Consider the following 26,137-nt stretch of genomic DNA (forward strand, 5'->3'; position numbering starts at 1 on the left):
TGCCCTCTAGGGCGGTTCCCACCCTACCACAATATGGTTAGCTTAGCAGACTCCTACAGTGAAACAGTGCCTGCTCATCTTTCTTTACTGGCAGAGTGTGTAACCTTCCCACTCAGTGTTTGGTTGTGGGGTTTTTCTTTTCTTTTCTCTTTTTTTTTGGCTGTTGTGAATTTTAAGGCTTAGACATTCTCTGCCGTGGCTTTTAAAATAGAAGCAAGCTCTTGCTAGAGGAACACACAGTACCACTGAAGCTAACATAGCACCTGCCCCCGTAAGAGCACAGACCAGGGGTACAGAGTATGTCTGGAGTAAACCATCTGTATAACATTGTAGGTGCTTCTCTATAACCCCTTTTCTTTCGCCTTTCCCTCCTTGCCACTGTAACCCTTCCGGATTCCTAGACAGCTTCTGTGTGCATCAGTCTCTTTGCTCTTTGTAAGCAAGAAGCAGCAGCTCGTGAGCTATGATGTGGTGTGGGATGGGTAAGAGAATTATGAAGGTGAAGGACTGCACTATGATGTACCATCAGTTGCTACTTCTTATTTACCCTTAGTGTTACAAAATTTGGAGGTCTTTCTCGCAAGAGCTGTGTTGCAGTGCTCGCCCATTTCTTTTTGGAACATAAGCTTCTCATGGGGTTTTTCTAGAGGCAAGCAGTAAAAGGAACACAGAATCCTGCAGAGACTCTGATCTGACCACTTCTGCACTTACTGTCACGCACCACGATCCTCTGAGGAGTCAGGATGCCGTAACAAGGCGCTCTCTGAAATGTCAAGTTGTAAAAGCACTGCTCCCACCCAATTGTTCCCAAACTTCCTGGGTGACTTGTGAGACACTGCAGAGGATTTTGCTCAGCAGTCCAACCGCTGACCTCATTGCCTTGAAATGTGGGCCTAGAACAGCTTGTCTGCAAGCTGCATGGTGCCTTACATGAGGAGACTCTGGAATTAGTTTGTTAATGCTGCTCGTCCCAGCTCGAAGCATTTTAAACTGGCAAGCAGGCTGGATGTAACTACCGTCTGCCCTGTCTCAGCGTGGTGTGTTCTGCAGCGCTGACATCTCATGGCCTGGCTGTTGCTCTTCTGAGCACCTGGCTTGACAGAAGAGGGGAGAGGCTGCTTACAAATGGAAATGCCAAAACTCCTGGAGTTGATGAGCTGTTGAAACACTCGGTTCCCAGGAGCTTGGTTTCACAGCAGGGTGCCAAAAGGACACTCGCTGCAGATGACCTGATCATGAGATGAGTCAGTTTGAGTGGTACCTTGCAGCCCCTTTCACCTGTTCCAAGATTTTTTGAGGAGGAACCTACCCTGTTCTGGGGAAGCTGCTATGTAGCAGCAAGCAGCAAATCCTAGGGACCCATAGCTCTGTGCACCCCTGCAGAGCTGCTCATTGCAGCTGTGAGAGCCTCATGCTGCACTCGCTAGTTAAGCTATGGGACAGTGGAAAATGCTGCTTAGTGCAGAAAGGAAGCTAAAAACTTGTCCCACTGGGAGCTGAACCTGCAGCCTTTCTTTAGTCCAGCTGCTCCAGGGAGTTTGCAGACAGCTGCTGGGGTTTGCATGAAGACATGGTTCAGAGGGATGCAGTCAGTGTCCAGGGCTATAAGCAGCTTCCGTCTCGGCCCAGCAATGCTTTCTACCACCACACACCCCCTTTTAGAGACTCCACCAAGGGCCTGGAGGTCTTGGTAATAGCTGATGCTGCACTAGTGTAGTGTTTTCCCTTGGATGCTTCTCATGTTAAGGAACGTTTGGACAGTTTGTCTGGGAGATGGTTTTCCTTGCTCCAGTAGTTTGGCCATATGCTCCCTGGTAACGAATAAGGAAGTGTAGCGCAGCCGTTGATGTGCAAGGAACAAGCTGGTGGCACAGGAATGGTGGTTGTGCCTAGTCTCTCCTACCCTGAGGTTACAAAGATGGGTGGAAATTCAGCTTGATTAAAGTGAAGCGGTGCTTTGCAGAAAGAAGGGACTATAGAAGGCTGATTGCTTCTGGCTCATTTGAGCTCTGGGTATGTGTTTCCTCTGGATCTCTAAAACAAGCAGTGTACTTGTTTTTGAGGTGATTTTGATAGTGATTGAAGTGGCCAGTTGGGCTCCCTGTTCAGACCAGACAGGATGGACTCTGCTTTTGAGCAAAGAGGGATGTGTTCTCCTGGCTATCCTTTGCAATGTTTGTTTCCAGTAACTCTTCCGTGTAGCTCTAGGGAAGCCACTGGCCCTTGGTGTAACATGCATGCTTTGATACAGGGAGGGAGATGATCACGAAATGGTGATGGCAGAGCAGCTGGCACTCTAACTTGCTGTCTTCTTCCCTAGGTTGACCGGGTGAGCTATCTGCTTCAGGAGATTTATGGCATCGAGAACAAAAACAACCAAGAGACCAAGGTAAAGGTGCTCAGAAGGCTCCTACTCCCTGAGCTGTGGTTTTCCAGCCAGCACCTTCCACTTATGAGTGCAACTGCAGGATTTGGCAGGGCAATGTGGAGATGCATCCCAGAAAGCCCACTGGGTCTGTGTCATTACTCTAGTTACTGATGAAGCCCGGAGATATCAGGCCCTTGAGGTTGTCTAGAGCAGTCAGTGGGTTGTGCTGAGATGCTTTCAGATAGCCTGAGGCTTTTGAGGGTATCTCCTGGAGCTGGGATTGCTGGGAGAGAAGGACATCAGTGCCCCATGGGTGTTTTGGAGCTTGTAGAGACAGCCCTGAGCCATTGTCATCTGCTGCTCTTGGTGTCCTGGGGCTGCTGTCCAGTCTAGGTGCTTCCCAGTGTGCACGACCAAGGGTATCTCCTGTTCCCTTGACTGTAAGTGAGCCCTGCATCCCAAATGCTTCTGAAATCTTCCCCCTGGTGCCCACCCCATCTTGCTGCCTCGCCACAGTCAAGGCAGTCGCACCTGATCTCTGTGCTTTGCTCCTGTGCCTCCCTACATGTTCTCCTGGGCTTTTTACCAAGGGACTGTAGGTTCCCATAGCATTGCAAGGAACTGAGCTCTCCAGGCTTGCCAGAGTCCGTGGAGCAGCCCACATTCCCTGCAGGAGGGAGCACAGCATTGCTAGCATCAAGGAGTGTGCATGAAAAATGCCTTAACTAGAAGAACTGCCCATCTTTAGGCAGGAGCACCTGCTGAGTCCTGGCTTGCTGCACAGCTTCAAGCAGATTGCCTGTCTCATGCCTGCTTCAGCCTTATCTAGAGCTGCCCTTTGCTGCTCTCTGGGCTGCGTAGCGCTTGACTCGCTGTACCAAGTGCTGGACTCAGGACTGCTCTCGTATGTGTAGTGTGTGATTTGCAAGCAGAGGAGCAGTCACAGAGCGAGACAAATCAGGCTTCCTCTCCGAGCAATGCACTGTCCTGCCCGAAGCATCCCTGTGATTTCTGCGTGCCTGTGCCAACAGGTAGCGCCTGAAGGGCCAGGATGGAGAAGTCTTCTCAAAGCTTGTGCCAGATCCCTTTAAGAGGACTGAAGGCTTCTCTTTGGGTCTTCCAGGGTCTTGTGCTGAATCTCATGATCCAGCAGTCACACAATTGCAGCCCATCAGACAAGGGGCCTGGGGCCTCTTTTGTTCTTCCCAGTATACTTAGCAAACTATGTGAATGGGAAAGCAAAAAGTCTGCCCTCCCTGCCTCCCAAAATAGATCAGGAGCACATGTGATGAGGCAGGCAGGCTTGCAGCCTTTCGCTGGCATGGTCAGCGGACCGGGTGTGGATGTGGCAGCAGCAGATGCTGTATATTGCTGTTTATGCTAAGATTGCCCTTGGCATAGCATGTGTTCCCCCGTGACACCAAAAGGACCATGTGAAACGGTGCTGATGGGAGCAGACGAAGATGGAGGGTGCCCAGTGCTGGGCTACCAGTTTTTGGGCCCCTGCTTAACTTCAGTGGCATCGGCAGTGGGACTGTAAGGATCCCTGGTGTCAGTGAAGAGAGTTCTCCTGGTTGGAGGGTGGGTTTCTTGGAATCACAGAACAGTTGAGGTTGGAAGGGACCTTTAAAGATCATCTAGTCCAACCCCCCTGATCAAGCAGGGTCATCTACAGTAGGTTGCCCAGGAACCTGTCCAGATGGTTTGGGAATATCTCCAAGGATGGAGACTCCACAGCCTTTCTGGGCAACCTGTTCCAGTGCTCAGTCACCCTCCCAGTCAAGAAATTTTTCCTTAGATTCAGCTGGAATGCCCTGTGTTTCAGTATGTGCCTGTTGCCTCTTGTCCTTTCACTGGACCCCACTGAGAAGAGTCTGACCCTGTCCTCTCCACCTTCCCTTCAGATATGTATATGCACTGATAAGATCTCCCCTCAGTCTTCTCCAGGTTGAACAGTCCCAGCTCTTTTCAGCCTTTCCACACAGGAGAGATGCTCCAGTCCTTTAATCATCTCAGTGGCCCTTTGCTGGCCTTGCTCCAGCAGCTCCATCTCTCTCTTACACTGGGGAGCCCAGACCTGAACACGTACTCCAGGTGTGGCCTCACCAGGGCTGAGTAGAGGAGAAAGATCACTTCCCTCGACCTGCTGGCAACGCTCTGCCTAACGCAGCCCAGGGATGCCATTGGCCTTCTTTGCCACGAGGGCACACTGCTGGCTCATGGCCAACTTGTTGTCCACCAGGACCCCCAGGTCCTTCTCTGCAGAGCTGCTTTGCAGCAGGTCAGCCCCCAGCCTGTACTGGGGCATGGGGTTATTCCTCCCTAGGTGCAGGACACTTCCCCTCAGTTTTATTGAGCTTCATGAGGTTCTCCTCCTAGCAATAGCTAACTGAGTGGCTCTAATTTAAATTTGTGGGGCTCTGAGCGATGGGAAGAGTAGCATGATGCAGGTTTCCATTGAATGGGTTCAGACTGACCTTTTGCCAAGGCTGGCTGTGATCGGGTGAGCATCCCAGGCTGCTTTCCCCACAACTGCATCAAAACTTGTGTCAGCACAAGAGAGGGGTGATGACAGGGTGGCAGGAGAGTTACTCACTCCATTGGGGGTTCAGAGGAGCTGCAGAACCTGGGGGTGCCTCCCTCTGCCCTAGGAGGAAGGAGCATCCGTAGCAGAGCTGCGTAGGCTGGAGCGTGCTCTCCTTGAGAACCCGCTGCTGAGAGCTGCAGGCAGAGGGTGCCAGCTCTCCTGCAGGCCTCTGGGTGGGAAATCTCAGGCGCCGGAGTCCTCTGGCCATTCTGTGTGGCCCTTTCTAGTCACATGCCAAAGTCTTGCCTCTCGTTGCAGCCTTCAGATGACGAGAACAGTGACAACAGCAATGAGTGCGTGGTTTGCCTCTCGGACCTCCGCGACACCCTCATTCTGCCCTGCAGACACCTCTGTCTGTGCAACTCCTGTGCGGACACCCTGCGCTACCAGGCCAACAACTGCCCCATCTGCAGGCTGCGTGAGTATGTGCCCGGGAACAAAGGGCCTCTTTCTCCCTCCCAGGCTCCGGTTAAGTCAGTGCAGGCTGTGAGAGTGAGCGTGTATTTTATATACGTCACTCCGAGGCTCAGCATCAAATGTGCTACTGCTCTGACTGACGTCTGGAGGCTCCTGATGCCTAAAATAACTGTGCTCAAGCAGGGAAGGAAGAGTGCCTGGGAGAGTGGCTCAGTGCCCAGCGCCTCCCTGGCCGTTTGCCCTCTGCCTAGGATGGATCTGGGCTGCAGGTGCTCCGGGCAGTGCCATCTAAACAGCTCTCGCATTTGGCCCTCGCTGTCTGGAGCAAGGTGATGCCTTGCTGGTGGGGTTTGAGCTCTCTGTTGACTGTGAGGAGCATGGTGATCCGGCCTCCCGGGACCGCCTCTGATGGGAGAGGAAGGTGTTGTAGAGCAGTGGTTTAAAACAAAACCTCAGACCGCTTCTGTGTGTCTGTTAGACGCAGCCATCTCCAGTCCCTCCTCCTTACTCCTCGCGAGCTACTGCCGGTTCCTGTCTTTCCCTGCTGCTTTGCTTGTGGGTCAGCCTGACCCCTCTGCCTTTCTGCTGCTTGGGGGCCAGCAGGGCAGACACTGAGTGCACAGCCCTGATTGCTTTCCCTCTTCAAGCTGAGGGGACTCTGCCTGCCAGGAGAGTTAGGAGGATCTGCTTAACCCTTGCATTCCTCTGCTCCCAAGAGATAGAAAAAACCAAATACCTCTTTTGACACTTGGGCAACGCTTGCTGAATTTCAGGTCTTTTCTCCAAAGCACAGAGTCTCTAGAGAAAATGCCTGCATCTTTATTTGAACAGACAAATCACATATTTTACCCTATGCTTGAGCTCTGAAGTATTTGAATATTTCTTACTGAAGCTTTTTAGGAAATTAAAAAAGAGCCCAAGACAGGTGTTTGGCCTGAGAAAATAAGTCTAAACGGTCAAGACTTGGCAAAAATACAATACCTGAAAGCAAGATCTTATCAGGGGAAGTGCCAGACAGCTTTGACTACAAGTAGCACAACTTAAAACATAGGAGCAGCGTTATCTCATCTGTATGCTGCAGCGCAGTAGGCTGTATTTGTTTGGAAAGTGCCCCCACATCAGGCTTCGTGGGAACCTGCTCCTGGGAAGTGCAGAAGCAGAGAGGACAGATCTGCACCTGCGTCCTCTGGCTCTAAGCTGGTCTTGCAAGCAGCGGGGTACATTCAGAAATAGAAATGCTCAGGCTTTTCCTTACGTGCAAGCAAGTTCCTACAGCTGTATTAGAACAGAAGTCTGGCTCGTTTGTGGGTGTCTTTGGCACAGAGGGAAGTAACAATATTAAGTATCTGCAGACAGAGAACAGGGCTGTAGGCAGGGAGTGGAGATCAAAGCTGTTTTGGTAGGAGGACCAGGGGATCGCTGTGCTGGAAAAAGGAGTTTAGCCGTTAACCTTCTGGCTGGGTTCGGAGTTGCTGCAGACCCTCTCACCAGTGTGGTACTGGTCAGAGAGCGAGCAGTTGATGGAGGCGTGATGCTGAGAGGACACCCAGCTCTAGCTGCGCCCAGTGCTGAGACGTGGGGCCTGAACAAACCCAAGGCCTGGTTTTACATGAGGCTCCCCCCATCCTGTAGCTTGCAGTGTGCTGCCTAAGACCGAGCTTGTGGCTCTTCTTACTGTACTGAGTAGCCCTAGGCCTGAACATCCTCTCCGTGTCACTGTGCCGAGGCAGGTAGTGCCTGTTCTCTGCAAGGGCTATGCATGCCCAGGCCTTTTCTGCTGGCAGGTCTCTCCCCTGTCTTGACCGATAGCCTAGAGGAGCCAGACCTCAGAGCTTGACTTCGGTGTGCTCTGCGGTCCTGCTCCTCATGCACGCAGCATCATTACAGGGAGCTCATTCCATCTCCAGCACCCAGGCGGCACAGCCTGGTCCCGCTTGGCCATGTAGTCACCCGCGTGCTTTTCTCTCCTAGCCTTCCGCGCCCTGCTGCAGATCCGAGCTGTGAGGAAAAAGCCAGGGGCTCTGTCGCCGGTGTCGTTCAGCCCTGTCTTGGCGCAGACTGTCGACCACGATGAGCACTCTGTGAGTAATTTGCACCGCTGCGCAGGAAGCCTGGGGCCTGAGCACTGACCTCGGCCTGAGCAGGAGACTTGCACTCATGAGTCCCTTGGCCTATCGGCCCGCATCCCTGAGACCTCAGTGAGGCCTCCTGATAGCCTTGTTCCTTGACCCTCCTAGAGAGCCGGGACCTCTCTTTTTGTGAATGATTAAATTGGCTGTTTTTAGCCGAGTGCCCTCCATCCTCCGGGAGGAAGCAACTCCACAGAAACCTCAGTATGGGAAGATTTCTCAGGGCCTGTCCCAGTAGAAACGTGGCAAATTCTGGGCCTGGCAGGGTGGGAGCTGGGCAGATGGCGGATTACAGTTTGGCTTGTGTTCAAATTTGTGTGGCAGCACACTCTGAAATGCCCTGGGCATTGGGGTTCCCAGTGTGGCAGCAGCAAGACATCTTCGTGCCAGTCCCCCTGGATGATGGGGGTCTCGGTGAGCAGCTGAGAGAGCGTGGGGTGGCATGTGCAGCGCCCTCGGCGTCGGGGCTGAGTCGCTCGTCCCAGTGCACTGTGGGCAGATCCTCACTGCCCGAGCGGTGCTGTGGCACAGCTGGCTCTGGCAAGGCACGCGAGATCCAGGTGAGGAGAGGGAGAGCTGCACCTAGACCATCTTACAGGCTTTGGTGGGAACAGAAGGGGGTCGTCACGGAAAGAGCCTGTTTTTATCCACCCATCCCCTGCAGCTCTGTAACCCTGCTGCTCCAGTGGGGGCTAGGACAGAGGGCAGGAGAGAGACCCCAAGGGTTGTTGTCAAGCAGAGCGTGGTGCCAAGAGGAAGCAGGTGCCATCACCCAGAGCAAGGCAAGGAGATGCTGTGTGTCTTTCCATGTTACTAACCTCATAAAAAACCTTTGTTTAAAACATGATTTTCTCTTGACAGTGTCCCTTTAAGTCCATTAAAGTGAACACTGTCTCCCTGCCCAGCAGGAAACCTAGAAGGGAAACAGTAAGTGGACTTAGTTGTATTTGGCTCCTATGGCAATTATTTGCCAGCAGTCACACTAGCACGTGAAAGCGTTGTACACGAGGGCTTGCTAACACGCTGGGTTTGACACATGCCCCTGCACGGGCTGCGACACTCAAAGTACTGTCTCCACACAGTGGTGAGATGCTCACGGCCTGCACGGACGATCACTAACCTCCCCGGCTTGCGTGTGGAGGCGGGGCAGAAGCAGCTCGCTGCAGCGGTCGGATGTTGGCTCTCGGGGACTGCCAGGCCCAGAGTTCTATCAGAGCCCCTCGGCCCTGAGCCTCGCTGCTATATTGTTTCTGGCCAAGATATTTTCATAGCTTTGTAGGACTGTGGGTCATCCACTGTCCCCATGGCTCACCCAAAGCTTTCCCACACTTGTCACATCCCCTTGGCAGTTTGGCTTGGGCACTTCTCTCTGTGGTTTCCACCCTGGTGCTGGGATGTAGAGATAGATGATGGACAGAGCTGGACCAGGTCTTGCATCAGGAACGCTGGCTGCAGTGACCTGTTTTGCTTGTACAGGAAGAGGAAAGAGGGAGCTTGTGTGTTGGGACTTGCCAAATTGGCAAGAGAGTGCGTTACTGTAACTGCGCTCTAGGGGACAGCATGAATGGCAATGTGGGGAACCAGAAGAAGGGAAGATGAAAGGTGAGGGAGGCACGTGTGCCAGGAAGGGTCTGTTTGTGCTCCCTTGGTGTAGTCCATCAGCTGCAGTCACAGTCGTTGTCCATATCAAGGAGGCTGCAGTTTTCTTTTGCTCCAGCCAGCCTGGATGCTTGGGCTGAGGAGGGACATGGCTTACTGCACTTGTCAGGTCTGGAGAAACCCCAAGGCTGGGAATAATGAGGACCCTGCAAGCTTGGTGTGGCTCTCTGCAAGCCTCAGCCAGCAACTAGCACTACTGCAGCTGGAGCAGTGGGCTCCAGGGATGGGGCGGTGGTAGGTGTCCCAGGAAGGAGCTGTGTCTCTAGAACTGTTTGAAAGCTTCGGTGACTTTCAGCCCAGGTGCTCTAGCTGCTGACTGAGAGATCCTTCTCCAGCATTTGAGCCATGCCACAGAACCTGAGCTTTTGCCAAAGCAAACTGGAACGAGCAGCCTTTGAACCTTCAAGCCTCGGTCTTCACAGCCAGGAGACAATGTACCAACTGTGAGCCTGACTTTTCTGTCCACAAAATGGCTTCTCCAAGCTGCTGCCTGGAAATGAAATGCCTCTGTGGAGACAGCTCTTGAACCCAGCACCTACAAGTGGCAGGACCTGTGAACTGATGCCTTGTTCATCGACTTGGTTATCTTGCAGTCCCCAGCTATGGTCCTTGCACAAGCACTTAAGTGCTACAAGGCCATTACCTGGGGGATGTGGGTTGATGCTTGGCCCCAGGTGCCACTCATCCTCTCCTCCCATGTCAGAGATAGTTCCTGTGACCACGGGTGAGTCAGTTCAGCAAGCGACTCCCCCCCAGGTTAATGGCCGTGTCAGAGCAGGCTGCTGAGCAGGCTCACCTGCAGCCATGTGCTTGTGAGAGCCAACATGAAGAAGCTGCAGGATTTCGTGGCCAGGCCCAGCAGCAGCATGCAGCTACACCACCTTAGGTACAATGTGGAACAGCCTCCCTGAGGATGTGGTGCTGGGACAGGTTAAGTTAATCCGAGTCTGGACCGTGGCAGTCTTGCCTCTTTGTTTGCAGCAGGCTGGGCTGAGCTGCCCATCGCCTACTGAGTGGCAACATAAATGCCATTTACCTCTAAGTTTTGGAGCCTTATGATCAGGGGATTTTTGGAGTTAAACTAGTGTTGGTTTAATGGCTTTGGAAGGGTCCCTTTGGCTGGCAGCTAAGTGAATTACAGAAGGAATGGGAAGTAGTGCAGAGTTTTGCTCCCCTCCCTATGGGGTCAGTGGTTCTGTGGTCCCTTTGCTGTCTTTCCACAAAGGCAGCTGGGTGGAAAACCTGCATAAACAGCTGAGGAAACAGAGTCCGTGGGCAAAGTGAAGAGCTGTAGGCACCAAAGGCCGGCTCTCGTGTGGTGCACACATACTGAGCTCCTTGGAGACTCTCTGTGACTCTGGCAGTGCTGTGAGACTGCTGTGTGCGCTGGGCTGGAGGCAGAAGTGGGGCGCTTGTTATCCTAGAAGTGTCTCTGAACCACCGGAGGAACTTTGTGCAGGAGACTAGAGCGTAATTCATAACAGCTTTGTTAGGAGCCTGCTTTTTAACCCTCCTTACCTGGTTCTCCAAAGAGCTCCTTAGTTCGGCAGGCAGGGTGCCCAGCTAACTGAGGTGCCTGGTCTCTCAAGCGCTGCTCTGGAAACTTGCCTGGAGCATCAGCGTTACAGCCCGAATGGTGACGGGTGGCTGTTGCAGGGGAAGGGGGCTGAGGCTCTCCGTGGAGAGGCGGCTGTGGTGATGGGCTGCCTGGACATGCGGGGTGGGAGGTGCAGGGCTGGGCTGCAGGTGGGCCTCCCCTTCTCAGGGGCTTTTCAGCCTTGCGAGGGTTTCTTAATGTGCCCCTCTCTTTCTCACCCACAGAGCTCTGACAACATCCCTCCAGGGTACGAGCCCATTTCCTTGCTGGAAGCTCTGAATGGCCTTCGCTCTGTTTCCCCCTCCATCCCGTCAGCTCCTCTGTATGAAGAGATCAGCTACTCTGGCGTGGTGGATGGGATGCCCCCTGCAAGCCGGCCACTTGTCGGGATGGACAGAGCCGTGGAGAGCAGCCACCAAAAGGGCAAGCGGAGCAAGTCTCCAGATAGGTTAGCATGGGAACACAGGGGCCTGCTCCCCTCGCAAGCCCTGAGGGCTTGCGGCCGCAAGCGCTGGGAGATGAGAGAGGGCTCTGGCTCTGGCTGCTTCCATCGTTGATGGCACTGCTAGCTCGTCATGTGGGAGGCCAGCAGGTCCTTGTGCCAGCGAGAGGCTTGAGACACCACCCCAGTGTTAAGCCTATGGCAACCAGTTCATTTCTCCTTAGAGCTGGGTTTGTCATGAAGGGAAAGAGCATTTTTAACAGGGAGATTTCACCCAGACTCTGGAAATCTCTACTTTCCCATGCAATTAGTGTCTCAATTTGCATTTGACATCCAAACTTTGTTGGATTTCAGCCTTCCGTGGAGTTCTCAAGGAACAGAAGGATGGGGAGAGAAGTGACCTGAATTTCAGGGCTTTGTGGTGGAGGATGTAGATCCTGTGGGGCGGGTAACCCTTTATGTGACCCTTGCAGGGTCACCCAGAAAAGCAGAGCTGGATCAAACTGGGTTTGTTCCTGGTTCTCCTCACTGTGTTCCAGTTGCTGATTAGGTTTTGTCACCTCCTTATCAACAGCAAGCCATTGCTTGCTGGGAGAAGTCCACCCCAGAGCTCGGCAGTGCCCCAGGTGGCTGAAGTTTGCAGCCTTGTCCTGGCTAGAGTGAAAGGGGCATCAGGAGAACTTGATGGCAATGACGTGTAGGAAGCTTTGTGCAGCCAGCCTGTTAGCTGGTGCTTCCTAATGCCTCCCACTACGGTCGAGGTGAGAGCCGGGACTGCATGTCCTGTATCCCTCCCGCCTGTCCTTGGGCTCTGCTTTCCTGAGCCCAGCCTGCCCTCACCAGTCTTGTTCGTTGGTTTGGCTGTGGGACATGCTGGGGCTGAGGTGGAGCAGGTCGCTGCCCCAGAAGGCACAGGATCATGGTCTTCCCACGCAGAAGTTGTAGGTGCTTAGTAGCCCTGAGCCCAACTGGAGCCAAAGATCTGATGAAAGAGAGATTCACAAGTTGTCATGGGAAGAAGGGGGAAAAGGGGCCGAAAGATGAGCATCACAATTGCCTCAGCATCACTTCGGTAGGGACCTGGAGTCAGAGCTGTTCTTGAAATGCTGTTAAATGTATAGGGAGCCAGCAGTGACTCCTGGCTGCATCCTTGAGATGTTGGGGTTACCCCTCTCCTTGTGGCTGTCTGCAAGTGTCCGTGGGCTGGGCAACCCTTCCTGGCTATTTTGGCCCCTGGAAGGGTGCCTGCGCTTAGTGCGTGGTGTGCGGCTAAGGGCCTGCCCCTGTGCCGCCTGTGACCAGCAACGAGACTGCCAGCATAATTTCAAAGTGAGGTCTGCGTCTACTCCATGATTTCGTCCTCCAAATTTCCCCCTGGGAAGCAAGCTTCACAGTGGAGCCAGAGCCCTGAAGGTCTGAGGAGCAGCCTGGGGTGCTGGGCCCCTTGCTTTCCGGGAGAAGGCAGGATTTGTCCTAGTTGCGTTGCTGTGCCTGAACTCTGCACCGCTCAGTTCTGCCCTGGAAATGCTGCTGCCGCTCTCTGTGTAGTGGGTACTGGTGGCCTCTGGTGAATTTAGCTCCGGTTTGAGCTTCTGGTCCTGGGTGTTGGCTTGTGCTGCTGGCGGAGGATGGGCTGGGCAGAGGAACAGGGCAGGGGCAGTGACAGCTCGAGTTGCTGACCCCGAGGCTGCCAAGGCCTGGGGTGCTGGGGCAGGCGGCCTGCGCTATGCTTGCAAATGGAGTTTCTCTTGCCTCAGCACACTACGGTCTCCCTCGTCGCCCATCCACGAGGAGGATGAAGAGAAGCTCTCCGAGGACTCCGACTCGCAGCCAGCGCTGAGCGGGGGTGAGCTGGTCCTGAGGGAGACCAGCTCTCCAGAGGTAGGTGTGTGCCCTGCCGGAGAGCTGCTCCGAGTCCATGGGTTTGTTCTGGGACGTGGCAGCTGCCTCGTGAAGAGCCATTGCTTCCCCGGTGATGGGGCACAGACAGGCCCGTGAGCACAAGCAGCCCAGGGGCAGCTGCCTCCGTTTATCTGTAGGGCCCCACGGTGTAGGACACAGCTGCTCCGTGTCTAACATGTCTTTGGGAACTGGGGATGTCAGAGGGCTGTTGGGCTGCTGCCAGCGCATCTCAGAGCTGCAAAACCCCTCTGTCCTGGGCCCCAGTGCTGCAGTGTTACTGCTGAGCCCCTTGTCTCCTCCCTGAAGTGCCTCCCTGGCCCTGCGTGCAGCTCTCTGGGGAGTGCTAGAGTAGAAGACCACGGCAAAGGCCTCCAGCCCACAGGAGTAACTGTGCTCTCCTTCCTTGCAGAGCATGGCAGGGGAAGAGATCGAGGAGGCCTCATCCCTGCAGCAAGGTGAGTTTGCACTTGGCCTTGGAAATGACCAGGCCTTGGCTTGATCTCTGCCTCTGCCCTGTTGGGAAGGGGACAATAAGGTGATGGATATGCAAGTTCGGAAACGTCTGGGCCCTGAAATCCACCTCTCTGAGCTGCCACATTTCACCAGAGAGAGTTGCCGGGGAAGCAAAATCGACAGATCTGCCTGGTTTCTTTGCCAAGCCGCTCCTTGCTGATAGCTCTGCACAAGTAGCTGTGTTTGGGGCAGCAGAGCTGGGCTCCTGTCCTCCCCGTTGACCATGTTTCCACGCTCAGACTGCCCAGAGATGGGGTGGGAGAGCAGTTACCTTTGGGTGCTGCCAGACAAAACCTCAGAGCCTGGAGCGTGGGGAGTTTCAACTCTGCTGGAAAGGCCACATCTGACTTCCTCATGCAGCTGCTGTTCACCATCGTCAGCACCACGCGTCGTATGACATGGCAGGAGAGCAGTGTCAGGCTGCGGATGCAGCTTCTCCTGGGACAGTGTTGTCTGTAGCTGCTCATGCCATGGGCTGTCCCCTGGCCAGCCCGTGCCCTGTGCTGCCCGGCGGGTGATGGCCACGTGCGCACCAGTGCGGCCCTGGTGAGGTGGTGTCCTGGGTGTGCAGGATGTGCCTTGTGTCATTGGGACGAGCCTCTGGCACTCGGTGTCCAGAGGGTGTGAGGGTGGGCGAGAGGGGAGCCCTGGGTGCGTTTTGGGCGTGAGCCTGGATAAGAAGAGGTGCCGTTTGGCACTGTGAGCTGGGCCAGTCTGACAGGCTCTCCCAAGACCTCTGCGAGGCCGGGGGCTCTGGGAGCTTCCTCACGTGGAAGAGCTCAACGTCTTCTCGGCGCCGCGGGCCCCTGCAAAGCGTTGGTCTCGGGACTCACGGTCTGTGCTCTCCGCTGATCCTAGGTAGCCGTCCTCCCTCCGTCGAAGACGTCCTGCAGGACAGCAGCTGCAGTGAGCACAGGAGCTTGACGCAGTCGGAGAGCGACCCGCCGGTAGACGTCTACCTGCCAGGTAACGGCCGCGTCGTGGGGGGGACGGAGACGCACCAGAGACGGGGCTGCGCTGTGCTCGCGGCTCCAGCCAGAGGCGTGGAGGTGCCTGGGGGGAGTTTGCGGGCTGTGTACCTGAGCCTGCCGGCCGCCTTCCCCGCCTGGGGCTCCCTTGTCTCCTTGGTGCCTCGGGAAAGGAAAGCATCTGCCTGGAGCATGAGCTCCTGCTCCCTCTGAGCGTGCAGAGCTAGTGCTGCCCGCGGGGAGCCGTGGGCGATGGGGTTAACGCAGAGGTAACTTGCCCTCCCGCTGTCCTCCTCCCGTTCCCTTTTGTCTCTGTCCTTCCCCCCCTTCCTCCTTTCTCCTCTCTGGGCTGCAGCTGCCGGCTGGCACCGAGGTCCTGTTTGTAGGAGGGGGGCCTCACGTGCCTGCCGGGATGGTGCTCCCCGCGCCCCAGCCCCGCTGAGCAAGGTGCGGGGTGAGCTCCAGCTGGCTGTGCCCCCCGCGCAGCCCAGCCCGAGCTCCCTCCTGCACTCGCTTCCCAGTGCCATGCACAGCGCCAAAAGCCCGCTCCTGCTTTCGGCCCGAGGGAGGGCGAGCAAGCGGGATGGCTTCCGGGAGACCAGGGGGGACCGTGGGGCATTGGGCAGTGCTGGCAGCGCGGCGGCGGGATGCTACGCTGGGCCTCAGTGTGGCCCCGACTTGTCCATGCAGCCTGTTTTCTTCCGTAGAGTCGCAGTCTGTTCTGAGTACCTCTCTAATGTCTCCTTCCCTTTCTGTCTGCCTTCCTCCTCCTGTCTTGGGCAGCACTGGGTCCTGATTCCTGCTCTATTGGTATAGAGGAGTAAGCTGGTACGTCTTCTCGTTCTTCTTACGCGTTGCTCTTGTGTGGGAGCAGGAGCCTTCCCGGGAGGGCAGGCTGGCCGTGAGCCGCTGTGCCAGCCTGCCCTGCTCCCTGTGGGGCTGATCCTGGCCATCGGGGCAGGGAAGGAGGGGGCAGCAACCCAACCAGCCTGAACTGCTGGCTCAGGCTTTGCTCCTCTTTTCAAATCTGCCCAAAGGTCCCAGCTGCCAGGCAATCCAGGCCTGTCCTGCTCTCACCTCGCTGAGCTGGGGCCCTGCCGCAAAGGGCCATGTTCCCCGTTCCCCTCGCCAGCATCCCTGCGCCCCGCAGGGCTCCCTGAGCACCAGCACCCCAGCTGAGGCGGCAGAAAGCAGAAAGCTCCTGCGGCCCATGACTGTGCAGGTCCTATCCGGCCCAGCAGGCCTCTCCCAGGCCCAGGCTCTGCATCGCCTCTGTCTCCCACTTCCTCCCCTGACCCTTGCTGAACCCGTGTCTTAGCACAGGTGCTGGGGATGGAGCTTGCATTTGTAATCCAGCCTCAGCACTCCAGCCCCATCTCCTGTGGGGCTCAATCGAGGGCAGGACAGTGGGACCTAGGCCAGGGTAGGGGGTACTGGTCTCCTTGGCCAACTGGGAACGCTCGGCTCCGCTCCCCCTGGTTCTTCCGCGCACGCTTAGCGTGGCCCGAGGGCAGGGGTGGTTGGGGCTGAACCCCTTTCTCCTCCTTCAGGCTCATCTGACTTCACCAAGACGCTCCCAGGCCTTGGCAGCGGCAGCCCCACGCAGCCCCTCCTCTTCGAGCAGACGCGTCTTCACCTGGAGGACGAGCAGAGCCTCTCGTGAGCGGGGCCGGCCCTCCCCGCCCCTGCCGCCGGCCCCCAGCCTCGGCCTCCACCTCCGCCCCGGGGCTGCCGGCCGGCTCGCTCGCGGGGAAGTGAGGCCGGGGCGAGGGGGCCTGGGCAGCCCCTCACCAAGGGCCTGCGCTCGCCCCACCTCGGGCTTTTTAAGAAGACGTGCATGTTTCTAGAACTCTCCGTCTGCCAGCGTGGGGGGGGGGGGTAGGGGCTGATGTTGTGTTTTTACGTGGGGTGGGGGGGTGAAAATCAGACGAAGGACACTACTGTTGTATATTTTGTACACACCAAGCACAGCCCTTTGCTGTCACTGCCCCTGTACATAGCTGCTTGGTGCCCCGCGGCCCTCCCTGCCTTGCCCGGGGGAGGGCTGTGTCCTCCGGCCCCCCCAGCTTGTTTATAACGGGGTTTGTTCTCGGCTGGGCCAGCGGCTGCCTCCCTCCTCCTCGGCCCTGGGCAGCCGGGGCCCAGGCGCAGGGCTGCCCGCAGCCTCCCCCTCGCCTGGGAGGGCTCGGGGCTGGCACCCCCCTCGCTGGCTCCCTCGAGCGCTTGGGGGGCCAGGGCTGCTCCTCCCCCTCCCTAAGGGGCGCCGGGGCTGGGGGCAGCGGGGAGCGTCTGCCCCAGGGCGAGGGGTGCCCCTGCAGGCCCCGGCCCCTTCTCCCCGCGCCGCCCCAGCCTTTGCCCCTGTACATAGCTGCCGCTCGCCCGGGCCGAGCCGTCGCTCAGCGCCGTGCCCTTGCTGTGTGCCTTGTTCCCGCTTGCTGTGCTTGGCGCCAGGGCGGCCGCCCCAGCCCGGCGCCCTGCGGCCTCCCTGTCCCGGGCCGGGGGCTGCGCCCGCCGCGGCGGCGCGGAGGTCCCGTGTCGTCTCGTGGCCAGATGCCCTCTGTTTCTATATTTATAGTAATAAACCCATGCAGCAATAGCGCGAGTCCGCACCTCCTTGGGGCCGCCGGCGCCTTCCGTGGGCCCCCGGGGCGGGCTGGGCCCCGCCGGCCGCTGCCTGGGGGAGCGGGGGGGGGGGGGGAGGAAGGCCGCACCTCGCCGGGGCCGAGGGGGCCCCGCCGCGCAGCCACGTGCGGCCCCGCGCGCCCCTCCCCCATTGGCTGCCGCACCGCCCGCTCCCCGCGCCGCCAGCCAATGGCGACGCGGCACTCGGAGACCCCCCCCCCCAACCAACGGCCAGGCGGGGCCGGGCCGTGCGCGGGGGCGGTGTCGCCCCGCCCGCAGCCGGGAGCGCGGGGCAGGGCCGGCGGGGCCCGCCCGAGCTGCCGGGCCAGGTCACGGTCCCCGGCCTCCCCCCCGCGGCCGGGCCCGGCCCTGCCCGCCTTCCCGGCGGGCTCTTCGGCCGGCGCCCCGCGGTGCATTGTGGGCCGGCCGGCCCGCCCTCCCCCAGCTTTGATCTCATTGGGCGCCGGCGCAGCCGAGCCTATTGCGGCGGTTACCTAACATGGCGCGTAGCGCGGCCAACAACGCCCGCTCCGATTGGCTGCCCGCCGCCGGTCGGCAAGGCGGCGCCGCCATTGGCCGTGCCGACGAGGAAGGGCGCGGTGATTGGCGGGCGCCGCCGCGCGCCGATTGGCCCCGCGGCGCGCGGCTGGCCGCGAGTGGCCGTCGGCGCGGCGGGCCCCGCCCCGCGGCGCGGCCGGGGGCCGGCGCGTGCGCGGTGCGGGCTGGCGGCGGGCGCGGGCGAGGCGATGGCGGCCATGGGGGCGATGGCGGCCATGGGGGCGCTGCCGGCGGGCGCGCTGCCGCCGCTGCCCACGCTCGGCGTGCCCGGCGTGCCCGAGCTGAAGCCGCTGACGCGGTACGAGGCGATGCGGCTGGGCCCGGGCTGGAGCCACTCGTGCCACGCCATGCTGTACGCACCCAACCCGGGCATGCTCTTCGGGCGCATCCCGCTGCGCTACGCCGTGCTGGTGAGCGGCGGCGCGGGCGGCGGGCGGGCGGGTCCCCGGGCAGAGCGGGCCGGGGCCGGGGAGAGCGGGCGGGGCCGGGCCGGGGCGGGCGGCGGGGCCCCCGGGGGAGGCGAGCGCGCCCGGGGCTTCCCGCGGCAGGGCGCTAGGGTCAGGCTTGTCCGAGGCGGCGGCGGGCCCGGGGGCGGCCCCGCGTCGCCCCACCCCGCCGCGGGCTGTCGGAGCCGGTGTCCGCGAACGGTCCTGGATGCGCTGGAGCTGGTAGGGCTGCGGCCGGGGCCCCCCGCAGCACCGCGGGCCCCGCGGAGCTCTGTGGCGGCGGCCGGCCGGCGCCAGGCGGGGCGCCCGCTCCTCCCTCGCCCCTCCCCAGGCTCCTGGGGCTCCCTGCTGCGCCCCATTAACACGATGCGCCTCTATTGCAGATGCAGATGCGATTTGACGGACTACTGGGCTTTCCCGGGGGGTTCGTGGATCGCCGTTACTGGTCCCTGGAGGACGGTCTGAATCGGGTGCTGGGCTTGGGTTTGGGCTGTGTGCGCCTGACGGAAGCTGACTATCTGTGCTCGCACCTGACAGAGGGGCCACATCGCGTGGTGGCACACTTCTACGCCAGGCAGCTGACCCTGGAAGAGCTGCACACCATCGAGATCAGCGCGGTGCATTCCCGAGACCACGGGCTGGAGGTGGGGTATCCAGGCAGGGCTCTGAGCGGTAGCGCCGGGGCAGACGCAGCTCCCCCGGCTGGGTCTGCTGGGCTGCTGTCCTCTGCAGCCGGGCGGGGGAATGCACCGCAGGGAGAGCTGCTGGTGGCGAGTGCCGGGCACCGCCGCGTAGCGCCAGCGCTAGGAGGCTCGGCCGTTCGCTAGGGCAGTGCAAGGGCTCCGTAGCGCAGCGGGCTCCTGGCGCCTGCCCTCGTAAGGAGGAGCCCTATTTACGTGCTCAGCGTAAGCACCTGGATGAGCTCAGTCTTGGATCGGCTGGGCATCTCCGCCGGGCTGAGTAGCCTTGGCTGCAGTCGTGACCCTTGGTGTGGTGGTGCGTTGCTGTAACCCGAGTCCTCCCGGCTTGCGAAGGCAGGGAAGGAGGCAGGCTTCCTTCCGAGAGCTTGGTCGGGCTGGCGCCCGGGGTGGAGCTAGGGCCTCCTCGGTGGCCCGGGTAGCCCACGGCAGATTTCAGCAGCGTCACGAGTGGAGACACTTGGCCCTGGGTTGTGGCGTTGTTGAGGACGCGTAGGTGAGCTGCGGTGTCCCCAGGCAGGGCAGGGACGGGAGCGTAGGGCCCCCCCGGGTAGCAGTGCAGGGTAGGGGCTGGGGCCGAGCAGCGGGATCCCCCCTGAGGGGCAGGGAGGGGAGCGGGGCCAGGTGGGGCACAGCGTGTGGGGCAGGGGGAGCACTCAGCTGGCGGGGCTGGGGCAGGCGGGAAGAGGAGGGAGCGCAGGGGCTTCAGCTGGGCTGGGCGCAGGCAAGGGCAGGCTGCGGGGTCAGACTGGGCAGGGCAGGCCTGGGCCAGGGGCTGCCGGGGACCGGGGAGATGGCGTGGGGGTGTCGGGGGGGGGGAGCGTGGTGCCCGCTTGCCCTGGCGGTGAGCGGAGGGTGCCGTGGCCACTGCTGAGCTGCGCTCTGTGCTCTCGCAGGTGATGGGCATGGTCCGTGTCCCCCTGTACACCCAGAAGGACCGCATGGGCGGGCTGCCAAACTTCCTGGGGAACTCCTTCGTCGGAACAGCCAAATTCCAGCTGCTCTTTGCCCTGAAGATCTTGAACATGGTGCCGGAGGAGAAGCTGGCTGAGGCAGTGGCTGCCACGCAGAAGCCAAAAAAGCCGGCGATCGAACAGGCAGCGGCGGCGACAGCTGCGCCGGCAAACGCGCCTGCCGCTAGGCCAGCGAACGAGCTGGCGGCACCAGCTAAAGCAGCTAACGAGCTGGCGGCAGCGAAGGCAGAGAACCAGGCAGCAGCGCAGGCAGCGGCTGAGCCTGCGGAGCAGCTGGAGGCCCGGCTGGCGGCCCCGGTCGAGGCGGAGCAGCAGGCGGCTGTGCCGGTGGCCCAGGCCGTGGCCGAGGTGGCGGAGCAGCCGGCGGCTGGGCCTGGTGCGGATGCCGTGGCCGTGCAGCTGGCGACCGAGCCGATGGAGTGACGCTGCTCTTGTTGTGATTGATTAAAAATGGGTGAGGAGACTAGAGACTTTCTTCTAACTTTCCAACCAGTCGCTGGCTGCAAATGCTGCCCACGTGATTCCACTGTAGTACTGTCCAGCCAGGAGGGGTTGGATTTGTCTCAAGCAGGGGAAAGCTATGTATTTTTATGGCCATTAAACTGTAGCGAGCTTCCCAGATCAATTTGAACGCCCCTTCCCTACCCCCACCCCCACCCCGCCGAGGGTTCATGTGCTTACACGAGGGCGCCGAAGCCTTAGAATTATGCTTTGATTTCAGGGACACACTGCTGAATTCAGGTCCCAGTTTCATTTTTAAGGAACAAACCTTATTTTTTAAATGCCCCCGCTTGGTGCCTCAGAGCTGTGTTTTGCAGTGGACATGGCGGAGGACCAAGGCTGCTGGTTAAGCACCTCTCCCAGCGTAGGTGGACGTGCTGCTGGGGCTCCCGCTCGGGGCGGCTGGCGTCCCCTCAGCGGGCGAGCAGTGAATTCCCTCTGGGGCGTGGGGAATCGCTCATGTGGGTTTGCATCTAGAGATCTGTGGGAGCAGGAAAGTGGAATAAATGGCTTTGCTGACTATGGTGCAGTTGGGATCGTTCTTGAGCGCTGCAGCAAAGCGCTGGAGGGTTTCTTGGAGGCCGCAGCGCTGTTGTGTGAGCGTCAGCTGTGTGCACATCCTCCTGCCTGGCGGGAAGCAGGGGATGCGTGGCTCTCCCATGGGGTGGTTGTGGGGCCCAAGTGTGGGGCCAGAATCGCGTGTTCAAGTCGCTGCTGGAGTCAAGGGGCCAGTGGCAACCGAGGTTTCTCTGTGCCAGGGCTTTGGGGGTCTCAGGTAGTGGGACAGTGGCCTTCCTCCACCTCACCACCCTCAGGGCCAAGCCTGCCTTGGGGTGGGTTGGGGATGGTGATGATGAGGATGAGTCTGGAGCTGTCAGGCTGCTCTCAGAGCAAAAACCAGTTGCTGGGAGCCCTTTCTGGGCTCTGCTGCTGCCAGTGAGCCGGGTTCCAGTTGCTGCACTGCAGTTTGGAGCAGATGCTGGGGGGGGCTGCCCCAGCTTTGCCTTACGTTACCCCCCCCCCCCCCCAAGTGCTCTGCCCTGGCTGGGACAGGTGCTGGCAGAGGGCCCCCCCCCCGGTTTCAGCCACTGCCCCAGCTCTGTGCTCATTGCTCTAGGCTGAGCCTTGGCCTTGAGCCGGGGCAGCAGCAAGCACTCACCCAGCAAGAGCTGTGCCATGGCTGCTGCTGCTGATTCAGCTTGGGCCCCAGCCTCCCCCCACCGCTGCGTGCCCAGGCAGGAGAGGCGCTGCCTCGGCAGGCAGCTGCTGCCCTCCAGCAGGAAGGCAGGGGCAGGGGCAGGCACAGACGCTTCCTCTCCCCTTTGCTGCTTCCTCCTTCTGCCCTGGCCTGAGGCAGGAGCATCGGCCTCTGCCCCCGTGCACTGCGGGGACACACTGCCAGCCCCAGCAAGGGGACGGGGGACACGAGTGCCTCAGGCAGCCCCCGGCCAGGGCCCAAGCAGCACAAGGGCAGGGGAAGGGCTCGGAGCAGCAGACCGAAGCCAGGCTCCTGTATAAAGTGACAGAAGACGCAGAAAAGAGGCTTGGTTTAATCGAAGACATTCAGAGTGATGCTGACAGCGGCAGCACAATGTTCCCCAATAAATAACAGGGCACAGTGGGGCTGTGGGGCAGGACAGGGCTGACACTGCAGAGGACAGGGGGCAAGAGGGACAGCACACACCAGTCACCGGTCCCCTCACGCCTTGCTCCAGCACAGCAGCAGTCAAGTGAGTTTGTGCAATAGGCAGGATATTTTGGGGGGGGGGGGGGGGGGGGGGGAGTGTCAATCCCAGGCAAAAGGGAACAAAACAGAGCTGCATTCTGGTCCAGCTAGTTCAGAGAAACTTAAGTGTCAAAGGAGACAGAGAGCTTCAGCTGCTAAAGAAATCCCTACAAACAAACAGAAACGTTTAAGTAAAAAAGCAGTCAAAAGCCAGAAACAAACAAAAGATGGTAACAGAAATGAGGCTGAAAGAGTGTTTCAGGGCATCCCTGCAGCTGAGAGCTGCCCCTCCCACCACTGCCACCCCACACAGGCTGGGGACAGCAGGTGACTGGTGGGGACCACCGGGGCCATCCAGCCAGCGCCTCGGCAAAGCCACCGCCGCTCCGTGTGGAAGAGCTGCGGGCTGGCGGCCGGCTCGGGCGCCCTGGAGCGTGGCCGGGCAGGGGCAGGCAGCCAGGGCGCCTCGCACCAGCTGAGCCAGCGCAGCTCCAGCGGCTCCGGGAGCTCTGCTAAAGCGCCAAGGCTGGAGGCAGCCGCTGCCCGGGGCCTGGCAGAGGCTCTTGCGGGAGGGAAGTCAGCCCGGATGGACGCTGGCTCGAGCACTGTGGCGAAGGGTTGCTGGTGATCTCGGCCACACGCAGGGATGAGCTGAAGAAAGCCTGGCCCCGGGGACACAGGCAGCAGTGCAGCACCTCTCTCGCTGCTGTGTGTGAACCCCCGCGACGCAGGCCCAGGCACCAGTTCTTGTGCTTCGATTAAAAACCCCCACTAGATAGCAGCATCAGGAATCCTAGACCCAGCTTAATCCACAGCAACGGGCGGTGCAGGCAGGGAGCCCTTTTGCTGAAGGAGCACCGGGGCTCTGTGCTCACCGGCACAGTGCCACAGGCAGCTAAGCTCAGCCCTGAGCTCTGCAGAGCTGCCCCTCCCCACCTTCTTTTGCAACCAGATCCACTTTGCTGGCCACTACACCAGAAAAACTAGCTGCGGTTTTTGCTGAGCTAAATGCCTGTATTGTTCACAGCCTCACACCCCCGGGCGGGTGCAGAGCCCCGCGGGGGGGGGGGGGGGGGGCACTCCCCCATTTGGGCAGTGCCAGGCTGCAAACGCCTTGCACTATCGCAGTGCCCAGCTGCGGGCCACAGCCCTCCTCCCCGTGTCCCAGCCAAAACCTCAGCAACCGCAACTCCCCCAAAGCCGTAAGCACCGCTCGGCCCCGCGCAGCCGCGTGCCAGCCCCGTCTCCTCCTGCAGCTCCCTCCCCGCACTGCACTGCTTGTTTGCCACAAAAACCATCCAAGTCCCCCTCGAGCCCCACGCTCCAGCAGAGCGCACCGACGGGCGGCCTGCCTGCACTGCGCAGGGTGGCAAGAGCAGCTTTTCAGCACGTGCTGCCCTGCTCCACCCAGCGCAGCCTCACCATCATTGCTGAACTGCAGCAGAAACAGTAATTGAGGTTGTCAGAGGCCTCAGGAGGCCTCTAGTCCAACCACCTCTGAGCAGGGTCAACATCAGACTCGGACTGGACTTCTCAGGGCTTTGGCCACTTGGGTCTCAAAGGCCTCCGAAAACAGAGAGTCACCCACCTCTCTGGGGCCCTGTTGCAGGACTTGCCTGTCCTCACGGGGAAACATTTTCCCTTGGGTCAGAGCAGCCATTGAACTAGACCTGTTCTAGCCCCAGACCAGGGCTCAGCACCTCCGCCCAGAACAGCCCACTACGTTCCTGAAGTGCAACATCCACCAGCCCCTGGGGCCGGACCAAGATGCTTCTTCCTGCAGCCAGCGCCGCAAGGTCGGGCAGGGCAGCAGCATGGAAGCCGCATTCAAAGGGACCGGCTGCATCGGAGACATCCTCGCGCCCAGCGACACGGCGCACACAGCCAGCTCCCTGGCAGCAGCAGGCAAAGCTGGGAGCTGGTCCCAGTCTCCTCACGTAGCAGCCAGCACAGTACCGCTCACAGCGAGTTCTCCTGCATCCTTTTATTGCCTAACTCCGGTCCCAAGGGCCTACAAAGATTGAAATGACTTTGTACACTCATTGGGGCTGCAAGATCTTGACGTTCTCTTTCTCCCTCTAGGTCTAACGCTGTCCTGCATTTTTCTCATCCCCGCTCCCCGGGCTCACCCGCTGCCAGAGCCGGCAATGCCCGCACGCGCACAACGGCTGAACCTTCAGCCTCCCCGATTCCCAATTTCAAAACAGGCACACCGGGGGGGGGGGGGGGAGGGGGGGGTGAGTGACATGGTGCTGAGCAGGGAAAGAGCCTTGGCCAGGGCAGGGGGGGACTTGCAGCAGGAGCTGGAAGAGCAGCTATACCTGTGCCTCCAACACTTGCCTGCAAAGACCCCCCACTCTACCAGCAAAGCAGCAACCTAACCTCACTCCGAGGCACACGGAAGGGGACCTAGCGCAGCCGCAGCACGTGGGAACACCGGGGCCTCCCGTGCAGAAGTGATGCTAACTTCTGCCGAGCTGAGACAGCCGCACCAGGCTGACCTGGCCGCGGGGGAGGGATTCCCGCATCCAGGCGGACACGAGCCTCCTGCAGCAGATACACCTGGCACATGCCCGTGGCAGCATCAAACACACAAGTGAGCAGCAGTGGTGGCTTTCCTTCAACAGCCAAATAAAAGCCATAGTGATCTGCGCACAGATCTCATTCCTAAAGATCCGGCAAGAGTTTGACACCAGTGCCAAGGGAAGACACATGCAGGGGAGGAAGAGGAAGAGGACAACTCTGCACCAAGTCTCCCCAGGGCTCTGGCTGAAGCAATGGCTCTACATCCCCAGCCCCCTCCCCTGCTGAGTCCCAACTCAGACAGAGGCAGAAAGATCTCTACAGTATAATATACATTTCACTATGAAACAGCAATTTCTTTCCCTGCCTTCTGCTTGATGCATCCTGAACTGGATGCTTCTGTTTAAGTCGCTCCAGAAGGGCCGGTGGGGCTGGGGTCGTCCCTCACGCGAGGCAGGTGCTCTCCCTGGAGCCCCTGCGAGGGGCCACGAAGCACCAGCAGCAGTCACTGGCCCAGCAGGACCCAGAGCGATCCTCTCGGGCCGCCCAGCTTCCCACTGACCCTGCGACTAGGACCAACTCTCCCCTGCTGGCAGTGGCCTGCCAGGGTGCTTACGGCTCATTTACATGGTTGGACAGTGCAGTTTCGTTAACCTCATTCACATCACCTTCAGCAGCTACAGTGTGGGAGCAGCAACTGAAGCCCTCTGCATCCCGTATACAAGTGACCCAGCCAGGGGCAAGGGAAGTGGCAGGGATGGTGCGACACGCACACAGACCTGTGACAGCAAAAGGCCCTCGCCTACGGCACAGGCGGATGCCTTACGAGACAGCCAGGCCTGTCCACGTAGCACTTGCAGACTCCAGGCCACAGGGGTAAGTCAGGGCTGCAGCCAGTCAAACGTGAAGTCTGCCAAATCTTGGTCGATCTGTGGAAAAAGGAGTCCTTTCCAAAGGGCTGGGTCACTGACTGAAAGCCAGCATCACTGGAGTCAGTGCAGAGCCGATGGTTCAGGAGATGAAAGGAAGAACAATCCTACAATTGACAGAAAGACAAAGAGAGTAGTTGCTTTAGGCAGAACAGCTGTTATTGCACGGAGGAACAGGGTCTCGGGGTCTCTTAGCATGTGTTGGGGAGCTGCTGTCCTGAAGACTTTGTCATCAGAGAAGTTTCATGCAATTAGCAGCAAATGGGCACTCAGTTACTGTGCTTGGACATCATGCTAGGGAAGGGGTGAGGACTTATGCTGGGTCTTTCAAGCTGGTTTAACAGAGCTGGGAAAAAAGGCCAGGGACAGGAGGAACAGGCTGAATCTATTGCCAGCCTCTGGGCACAAGATCAGACCCTGCATCCCCTCCACATGGGACCAACAGGAGTTTGACGACCAGCTGGAGACCAGAGCACAACGCTGCCCGAGACGCCTTACACCGCAGCTCGCGCAACGAGAGCACGCGGAGCCTCGCTTGAGCACGCTCTCAGCTGCCCCAGGACGCAGGACGTGGCACG

The 26,137-nt window shown here is 59.4% G+C and overlaps 3 protein-coding genes across 6 annotated transcripts in view; 2 read left to right on the plus strand and 1 right to left on the minus strand.

Moving 5' to 3' along the window:
* The window catches only part of MGRN1 (mahogunin ring finger 1), a 59,096-nt gene extending 42,632 nt beyond the window's left edge, over positions 1 to 16,464 (plus strand). Inside the window, exons 9-18 of one of the 4 annotated variants that reach the window (XM_064520554.1) lie at positions 2,321 to 2,389; positions 5,214 to 5,373; positions 7,344 to 7,453; positions 8,363 to 8,428; positions 10,982 to 11,205; positions 12,957 to 13,080; positions 13,511 to 13,556; positions 14,473 to 14,580; positions 15,366 to 15,410; positions 16,133 to 16,464. In XM_064520554.1, coding sequence (XP_064376624.1) covers positions 2,321 to 2,389; positions 5,214 to 5,373; positions 7,344 to 7,453; positions 8,363 to 8,428; positions 10,982 to 11,205; positions 12,957 to 13,080; positions 13,511 to 13,556; positions 14,473 to 14,580; positions 15,366 to 15,406 — 948 coding nt within the window. In that variant the 3' untranslated portion in view covers positions 15,407 to 15,410; positions 16,133 to 16,464. The remainder of the gene's footprint in view (positions 1 to 2,320; positions 2,390 to 5,213; positions 5,374 to 7,343; positions 7,454 to 8,362; positions 8,429 to 10,981; positions 11,206 to 12,956; positions 13,081 to 13,510; positions 13,557 to 14,472; positions 14,581 to 15,365; positions 15,411 to 16,132) is intronic. The other 3 variants (XM_064520556.1, XM_064520555.1, XM_064520553.1) reach the window with 3 other exon arrangements.
* A 1,423-nt stretch (positions 16,465 to 17,887) lies between these two features.
* Positions 17,888 to 20,901, plus strand: NUDT16L1 (nudix hydrolase 16 like 1). Its single transcript, XM_064520557.1, has 3 exons — positions 17,888 to 18,172; positions 18,592 to 18,852; positions 19,803 to 20,901. The coding sequence occupies exons 1-3, from the start codon at positions 17,951 to 17,953 to the stop codon at positions 20,301 to 20,303; spliced, it is 984 nt and encodes a 327-aa protein (XP_064376627.1). The 5' UTR covers positions 17,888 to 17,950; the 3' UTR covers positions 20,304 to 20,901.
* A 1,010-nt stretch (positions 20,902 to 21,911) lies between these two features.
* NAA60 (N-alpha-acetyltransferase 60, NatF catalytic subunit) overlaps positions 21,912 to 26,137 on the minus strand; it is a 28,953-nt gene continuing 24,727 nt past the window's right edge. Inside the window, exon 7 of the mRNA XM_064520558.1 lies at positions 21,912 to 25,666. The gene's annotated coding sequence lies outside the window, so the exon portion shown is untranslated. The remainder of the gene's footprint in view (positions 25,667 to 26,137) is intronic.

This window comes from Dromaius novaehollandiae, chromosome 14 (assembly GCF_036370855.1).
Source record: "Dromaius novaehollandiae isolate bDroNov1 chromosome 14, bDroNov1.hap1, whole genome shotgun sequence".
Classification (NCBI taxonomy): Eukaryota; Metazoa; Chordata; class Aves; order Casuariiformes; family Dromaiidae; genus Dromaius; species Dromaius novaehollandiae.